This window comes from Macadamia integrifolia, unplaced genomic scaffold (genome assembly GCF_013358625.1).
Source record: "Macadamia integrifolia cultivar HAES 741 unplaced genomic scaffold, SCU_Mint_v3 scaffold_44A, whole genome shotgun sequence".
NCBI lineage: Eukaryota > Viridiplantae > Streptophyta > Magnoliopsida > Proteales > Proteaceae > Macadamia > Macadamia integrifolia.
This window is the reverse complement of record NW_024870667.1, coordinates 52,943-62,033: the sequence shown is the minus strand read 5'-3', so window position 1 is coordinate 62,033 and position 9,091 is coordinate 52,943. Positions and strand designations below refer to the sequence as shown.

At 37.8% G+C, this 9,091-nt stretch overlaps 1 protein-coding gene and 1 pseudogene across 1 annotated transcript; both read left to right on the top strand.

Annotated features, from left to right (window-relative positions):
- The first annotated feature begins 1,393 nt into the window (after positions 1-1,393).
- Positions 1,394-3,043, top strand: LOC122071665 (annotated as a pseudogene).
- Positions 3,044-7,343: 4,300 nt separating this feature from the next.
- LOC122071667 (xyloglucan endotransglucosylase/hydrolase protein 24-like) lies at positions 7,344-8,979 on the top strand. The gene is made up of 3 exons (XM_042636045.1): positions 7,344-7,634; positions 7,741-7,934; positions 8,464-8,979. Exons 1-3 carry the CDS (start codon positions 7,353-7,355, stop codon positions 8,867-8,869), a joined length of 882 nt encoding a protein of 293 aa, XP_042491979.1. The 5' UTR covers positions 7,344-7,352; the 3' UTR covers positions 8,870-8,979.
- Positions 8,980-9,091: the final 112 nt, after the last annotated feature.

Genomic DNA, 9,091 nt, shown 5'->3' with positions numbered 1-9,091 from the left:
ATTTAACTGTCACTTCACTACAAAAGTCCCTAATGATCATCTGAAGGACCAAGATTTGTTTCTAATAATATCCGAAAATTCTTCTTCTTCTAAATATGAGAGATGGTGTTACAGAATGCAAGCCTTCTGATAATGTCTACCCCCGGGTTATTTACATCACGAAATTTCGGAGCATTCCGGCCTGTTCGGCTATTTTAGTGTAGCCTGACATAAGGGTGTTAATCGGTTCGATTTCGGTTTAAATGGTGTGGATCGGTTCGGTTCGGTTCACATTTATTTGACTAAAACCATAACCGCACCATTTACTAAATGGTTCCACATTTTGAAACCGTGACCATTTAGTAAACGGTTTCTGTTTCCACGGTTTCTAAACGGTGTCGGTTTCACGGTTTTAAACGATTTCGGTTTCCGTTTATTCCATACGGTTTGTAAAACGGTTCACAATCGGTTTGTTATAACTTGCAATCATCTCTAAACTGAAGATCGTAAGCTTATCAAAAAATAATTGGCAACCACAAATAAGAGATTCTATATTAACTATGGTATGTCTTAATTTGATAATCTAGTGTTATTTCTTTGCATGGTCATTCTCAAACATTTAGAACTAATATCATACAACATCCAAATCCATAAATGATAACATAATAACATAGTAACATATATGGATTACAAGTTCATGATCTAAAGCCTAAATTTGAACTGCATTGTAATAAATCATACCAAAGCAGGATGGGCACTTAATTTAATTGTTAATTGTTATATGGATTACTGCCCCTTCTTTATTTAATTGTTATAAGGATTAATCGGATCGGTTTAAACGTTTTTAAACAGTTCGGTTTAAACGTTTTTAAACAGTTCGGTTTAAACTGTTTCAATTCGATTTGAAACCAACGGGTTCCACGGTTAAAACCGACCTAACCCGTTTAGCTAATCGGCCTGAAACTCAAAACCATAACCGCACCATTTACTAAACGGTTTTACGGTTTTGGTGTAAACTGATCGGTTTGGTTTCGGTAAATGGTTTCGATTACAAATTCACATCCTTAGCCTGACGGTGCTCCCATTATAGGTTCCATATGGGCAGTCACCTTGCCCTAATTTCAGACTTGGGAGATATGAATGGAATTGACTCTATAAGGCAAGAGCTATTCCTACTAGATGTGGTTAGGGTATAATATTAGATAAGGTTATCAGAAAAACTGTACTCACACCAACCAGTTTAGTTAGCGGGATGAATGAAATGAAGATCTGCACTAGTTGGAAACTTTCTAATCCATTAAACAAATGTACCTCCTTGTGCACAATGATTGAAGGGATCACTATATAAACTGGGGAATGGCCTCTCATTCCAAGCCATTCAGAGGTAGTTTCCTCTTCTTTTCAGCCTACAGCCATGGCACCCCCTTGGCCTCGCCTAGTTTATGCTTTGGTAGTTTGCTTGATAGCCACCATTGCTGTAGCAGATGAAAAGCCTGGGAAATCTCTTCTGCTTCCATATGGTCACAAATCTCGACCACTGTATTACTACAAATCACCACCACCTCCATCTTCTTCTCCTCTAACACCATATTACTATAAGTCACCGCCTCCACCATCACCATTACCTCAATATTATTATAAATCGCCACCACCTTCATCACCGTCTCCACCTCCACCCTCCCCATCACCTCCCCCTCCATACTATTACAAATCACCACCACCACCTTCACCATCACCTCCCCCTCCCTATTTGTGTAAGTCACCACCACCACCATCACCATCACCTCCCCCTCCATACTTGTATAAGTCACCACCTCCACCTTCACCGTCACCTCCCCCTCCCTATTTGTATTAGTCACCACCACCACCTTCACCATCACCTCCTCCTCCGTTCTTGTATAAATCACCACCTCCACCTTCACCATCACCATCACCATCACCTCCTCCTCCGTTCTTGTATAAGTCACCACCACCACCATCTCCATCACCTCCCCCTCCCTACTTGTATAAGTCACCACCTCCACCTTCACCATCACATCCTCCATACTTGTATAAGTCACCACCACCACCATCTACATCACCTCCCCCTCCATACTTGTATAAGTCACCACCACCACCTTTAGCCTCACCTCCTCCTTCAGACTTGTATAAGTCTGCCCCTCCCCCTCCATACTTGTATCAGTCACCACCTCCACCTTCACCATCACCTTCTCCTCCATTATTGTATAAGTCACCACCACCACCATCTCCATCACCTCCCCCTCCATACTTGTATAAGTCACCACCTCCACCATCTCCATCGCCTCCCCCTCCATACTTGTACTAGTCACCACCTCCACCTTCAGCCTCACCTCCTCCTCCTCCATACTTGTATAAGTCTCCACCTCCACCTCCACCTCCACCTCCACCTCCACCATCATCGTCACCACCTTCTTCATATGTCTACAAGTCACCACCTCCTCCATCTCCCTCACCACCACCTCCATACTTTTACAAATCTCCTCCACCACCAATGTCACCATCACCTCCACCTTCATGCTACTATAAATAACCACCTCCTCCATCCCCATCACCCCCATCCCTATTATTACAAATCACCCCCACCACCATCTCCATCACCACCTCCTCCCTACCATTTTGTATCACCATCATCACCTCCCCACCTCCGCCCTCACTATCACCTCCTTCTCCATACTATTATAAATCGCCATCCCCTCCATCACCATCACCATCACCATCACCACCTCCTCCCTACTACTACAAATCCCCACCACCACCTTCACCATCACCTCCTTCACCTTATCTATACAAATCACCTCCCCCACCATCACCTTCACCTCCTCCTCCATGGCATTCCCCAACTCCACCATCACCCCGTTCATACTACTATAGTTCCCCTCCACCACCTAAAGCTTACTACTAGATATTCCATCATTCCAATATAGTTCATTAAAATATTTGTACTCATTCCCAATAAATTTTTGTTGTAGTTCATTTATAATTTTCCTTCCTGTTATTTCTATTCCCTTCCAAGCAATTCAAAAGCAAGGAGAATAATGGAGGTCCAAAGGACGCATCAACCTATCAAATTTGGGCTGAACCGAAGATTGGATTTGGCAATAATTTTTTTTTTTTTTTTGGGGGGGGGTGATGTTTGGTTTTTCTCTCTCTCTCTCTCTCTCTCTTCTCTCTCTCTCTCTCTCTCTCTCTCTCTCTCTCTCTCTCTCTCTCTCTCTCTCTCTCTCTCTCTCTCTCTCTCTCTCTCTCTTACTTATTTGTAACATGGTGTAAACTTGTTCATCATAGGAAAATTAAGGCTTAAAAAGAGAATTAGCTAGAATTTTGTGATTGATATATTTATTACATATCAATGTCAAAATTATTCATTCGCCTCTTCTTTGGAGATAGAATGTTCCTTTCTCTGTTTGGGTTGTTTTTTCCTTGCATTTTGAAGTTATGGGAATTTTTTTGGTACTAAGACAGTTATTGGAAGCATAAACTTCCTCAACATATCTAAATTAAACTTAGCAAACATGCATATTAATTCATCAAAAATATCATGTGGGTCTTAAATTTCATGACGCCCCTAAATTCTGAAATCGGAGCTATCATATATCATTTAATCCACCATATTTCCCTACATTTTTTTTTTTGGGCCATGCCCTATGTTTAGAAATGGCAAAGCCCATCCCCTGGCTAAATGGGAATTCACAGAACTTCAGGGCTTGCATTGTAATTCCCCCCCCCTCCCCCGCCCACCAAAAAAAAATCTGGATACTGAATTTTTTTTTAAATAAATAAAATGCATTCATCTAGGCTCTCTTTGGTTTGATTTCTATTTGTATTTATTTGACTTATTTCTATTTTTACAAGTGTTGGTATAATTTATAACACTTATTTCTATTTATAATAAATTAGAATAAATCAAAAATCACAAATTACTCTTAAGCTATTTGTGATTTGTGGCCACAAATCATTTATGTTGATTTTGGCTCTACCTTAAATGAGCATGTGTGCTAAAATACTTAAAATCAAAGGTAAATAGATAACTTCAGTATGTTTTATACTTTTCCAATAAAAAATCCCAAATCTGATCACCCCCCTCGCTTGAAGCTCAAAGCTAAAAGTGAAACTTGAAACCTATTTTCTCATTATATAATCTATTTTATAAATAGTAATCAAACGAATACCATTTGTGGTCCATAATTTATTATCATAAATAATTTATAAAAAATAATAAATATAAATAGAAATCATACCAAAGAGAGCCCTTGTAAAGCCTACTTTGTATAATATGTAAGGACTGCAGGAGGGCTTGCGGGTGGCCTGAACCCATTCTAACTCTAGGAAGTCAAGCCCAGTCAAAGCCCAATTCATTTTGGGTTTTGGATTGTTGAGTCTAAGCCCATTCCACCAATAAATTTTATGGAAGAGGATTCTCTGAGCAAGGGAGTGTACTCTAAAATCTGAACCCCCTCACATTAATTTTTTTTTTTTAAATAACATAAATTCAAGTGAGAAAGCGCAATGTACACCCGAGGATCAAAGAACCCTTTCCCAAATGTTATTTGCGGGACGATCAAGTATTGTTCTCATATAGTGGATTGTGTCTCAAAACATTTATATTTATAAGAACGTCATTATCTAAGACATAAATCCAAAAACAATAAATTAATTTTATCATCTCCATATTAAAAAAAAAAATCAGTATACGTTGTGTTTGTTAGTGTGTATATGCATGATCATATATAAAGAAAGTTATCCAAATTTCAAGTAGTTGGATGTGGAGAAATTAGAAATGGAGTAAGAGCAACCTAAATCTCGGGCTAGTTGTGTTTTTGAGCAATCAGATAAGCAAAATTTAGGAGCCCTGCTATCGGCCTCCATAACTTGTCAATTTCCATTGCCTACAATATATAAGGAGCAAGTTCTTCCTAGTACGTGCATGGACCATTTAATCCCAAGGTCTCCTATTCTTACATCAAGTTTTAGTTCAAATAGAATGTTAGAAATTTCTTGACAGACAAGAGGGACATTGATCCCCCCCACCCCCACCAACACCAAAAAAAAAAAAAAAAAAAAAGAAGAAGATGTAAAATTCAGTCCAAGTAAAGCTTGCCAACAAACAAATTAAAATAAAAATGGTTGGTATGTATGGGAGGGTAAAGGACTAAATTAGAGGTTGAAATGTAATGTGGTCAATAAAGATCATTTTTGTTTTTAAATATTCAATGGCCGAATTGCCATATTATTGGAATCTTTCGCCTCTTCAGCTTCACAAAATAAAACTAAATGGCATGACACATACTAGTAACTAGGGAAAAGGCTGGGACACCACCTGCATGCTAGTGCACGTTGTGTTTGTCTCTCTCTTACCCCCTATTTGAAATGACCTCTATCCCTCCTTTATGATGCCACATCCCGCACCCCCATTGGTGCCACCCAATTCCAAACCAAAAAGGAAGAGAACATGCTACGCAATTCCAAACCGATCGAAGGGAAAGAGAGCATGTCCAATCTTGTTCTCATCCAAGTTACAAGATCACTAGTACTCCCCCTAACTTACTGCATGTGAGCAATGTGCCCATCCTTCTCCATAGTAACTATTATTTATTTCAGATATGTATTGTTTTGGGTTGTATTCATTTGCACAAAGCCGAAGATTGCGTCAACATACGGCCACACCATACATCTCCAAGTACATAAAACAATGAAAATGGTTTTCTAAGGTATAATTAAGATGTAAAATGCGAATTTAACTAGTTATGTCAACAACTTGGTTCTCTACAACAAAACACACTTGTAGATGTAGATATTTAATTGCACTTTTTTAAAATAAAACTATAAATGTTCTATAACACAGTTTCTTCATGTGGAGTGATATGGGATACTTATTGTTGCGTATTAAAAACTAAATAACAAAGGACCTTGTAACTGAGGAATAAAACCACAATTAAAAATCAAAATAATATGTGATACATACTGATGCAATATTTAAAACCACGGGAAATTACATCCCCCCACCCCACCCCACCCCACCCCACCCAAAAAAAAACAGAAGAAACCATGAGTCTTTTACCGTGTGGAAAGATGAATATGAGGGCGATTATATGGATTCCCACAAAGAGCCGCATTGGCTACAAAAACATGAAGAAACATTAACATTTTACATTTATTAAAAATCTATACTTACTTCATACAACCAAATAAAAATTTAGAATACCAATGCCCCAAAAAACATGAATGATCTAAATATTGAAGGTATGATATCTTGTATTCCTTCACTTCCATTTGTGAGCTGATTCCGAAGGGCCGTTTAAAGCCTAAGGGCCCCAAAACCCTTTCTTCTTCTTCAAATTATATGACTAATTGGAAGAGGAGAGAGAGTGGGATCAATCTTCTTGTTTGAAGTAGGGAGATTCCCTCTGAACATCACTAGAGAGAGAGAGAGAGAGGGGTGCTTAAGATAAGTACTAGAAAATAGTGGCCAGGTTTTCCGATGAACGTGATCTTCATCAGTGCTTTCTCGTCGACAATGGCCAAGGAAAGGTGATGTGATAGTCATGGAAAAAATGTATCAAAAATAGTGGGACAAGAAAGAATATTGTTTTGGATAATTTTATAATTAATAGTTCTCTTTGTTTTGAATTATTTGGTTAAAAAAATATTATGTGGATAATTTGGTAAACATAAACCCGTTTTTTAAATAATCATGTAATTTTTCCTTCTTCAATCAAAACCAATAAAATATTTGAAATAATCTTGATATTATTGGTGAGAATAAGTCGTCATCATCCTATGTGGCACACAAGAAACAAAAACCCCATTTCATAGGAGACAAAATCGTTAATCTTTTCATAACCCAAAATACCTCGTTTGTGTAACCAATGGTGGTTACACCAAACAAGACCCAAATTATATTCTATTCTCCACTCATTGGGCACGATTTTCATTTTGGCAATAGAGAATGGCAACATACCTCTTTATTATAATACCCCAATTTTCCAACTTTGTTCCTATTTTATCTATGTTAAAGTCAATTAAGCTTGCAACTTGGATTGATTATGGCCCCAAAGAGATGTATTAATTAAAGTGCACGTCCCCAGCTGGTATTGAGTAGGTGATATTAAACATTTAACTTCAATTCAAAAACTCTTTTTAAGTCTTGTCCTTCAATAACCATCTGGACACAGCTCAATCTTCTTCTTCTTCTACTTCTACTTCATCACCTTAAAGAAAGACTCATAGAAGTCACAGAACCTTCTTATACCTTTCCTTTCAGAAGACCTTAGCTAGCTTCGTCACTATAAATAAGATGCTCTCCAAAGCAAAGAACCATCTAAATTCAAAACCCACATAGGATTTAATTCTCCATGGCTTCATCTTCTTCTACTATTTCAGCAATGTTAGTGCCTGCAGCTGTACTACTTAGCTTCTTAATGGTTGCTTCAGCTAACAATTTCTATCTAGACTTTGATACCAGTTGGGGTGGGAATAGAACTAAGATACTTAACAATGGGGAGCTTCTCACTTTGTCTCTTGACAATAGTTCTGGGTCTGGTGTCCAATCCAAGAGGGATTTTCTGTTTGGGAAGATTGATATGCAGATCAAACTTGTTCCTAACAACTCTGCTGGCACTGTCACTACATACTTTGTAAGCTAGCTCCCATTTTCATCTCTTCCTCCTCAATAAAATTTCATCTTTTCACTAATTCTTTCTTAATGATCTTGACTAAACTAAATGTTTCATTGGGTTGCAGTTATCTTCTCAAGGGCAATATTGGGATGAGTTAGACTTTGAGTTCTTGGGGAATCTAAGTGGACAACCTTATACTGTTCACACCAATGTGATCACTCAAGGCAAAGGAAATAGAGAACAGCAGTTCTATATGTGGTTTGACCCAACTGCAGATTTCCACACTTACTCCTTCCTCTGGAACCCACAATACGTCCTGTAAACACCCTCATCCACCCATACAAAGCCATTAAATTTTGGGCTTTTCTTACCATTTTGGTTTTCTTACACATCACTATACCTAGTGAAATATAACTCTTCACTATTTGCCATATGGCAATCCATGGGTTTGTTCATGTGATAGACGATCAGGAAAACATCTCATCGGTATAATTTCAGTTTAAATGATCGGATAGAAGAAGTAGTTAAAATTACAAAAAAATTAAAAAAGGCATACCATGTTGTATTTTATATTCATCTTCATTTGATGACTTTTTGGTAATTTTACTAAAACTTTGAATCAGAGTTTGAACGACTTTCCTTGCTTATTTTGGACTAAAATTTGGCCATTGAGATGTATATATAGTCCTCTATCACATCGACCAACCCATGTACTACCAAGCGGCAAATAGTAAAGTGTTATACTTCACTAGGCATAGCCGCATAGTGATGCCTAGAAAGAATTGTAAGAACCGATTTTCGTGGTTCCCTGTAATTCTCATCTGTTTGGTTTTGTTTGATGTTTCAGCTTCTCTGTGGATGGAACTCCAATTAGAGAGTTTAAGAATTTGGAGACAAGTGGGGTTCCCTACCCAAACAAACAAGTCATGAAAGTCTATGCTAGCATCTGGGATGGAGATAGTTGGGCAACAGAAGGTGGGAAAGTCAAGATTGATTGGAGCCAAGCTCCATTCATAGCTGCCTATAGGAACTTCACTACATATGCCTGTATTATGTCTAATGGTACTACTTGTGGAGGTTTCAATTCTTCCTTCTATTCATCAAACAATAGTTCATGGTACACACAGCAGCTGGATTCAGCAAGTCAGGCAAAGCTGAAATGGGTGCAGGATAATTACATGATCTATAACTACTGTACTGATACAAAACGATTTAATGGTACTGTCCCTACTGAATGTACTGTCTCCAACTAATCATAAACAGATAAAGACTCCATGAGAACAAGATCAACAGGAGTTATCTCCGCAAATGTATTATTAGATTCTTTTTTCCTTTCTTTGAAACTTTTATTTGGTATCAGTTGAACCCCATAAAGGATTAGTGTATTAAATTTGAACATGAAATACAATACTTAAATAAAATATGGGCCACTTCATCAAAATTATGTCTGTGACATGAGTTTTTTTTTTTTTTTT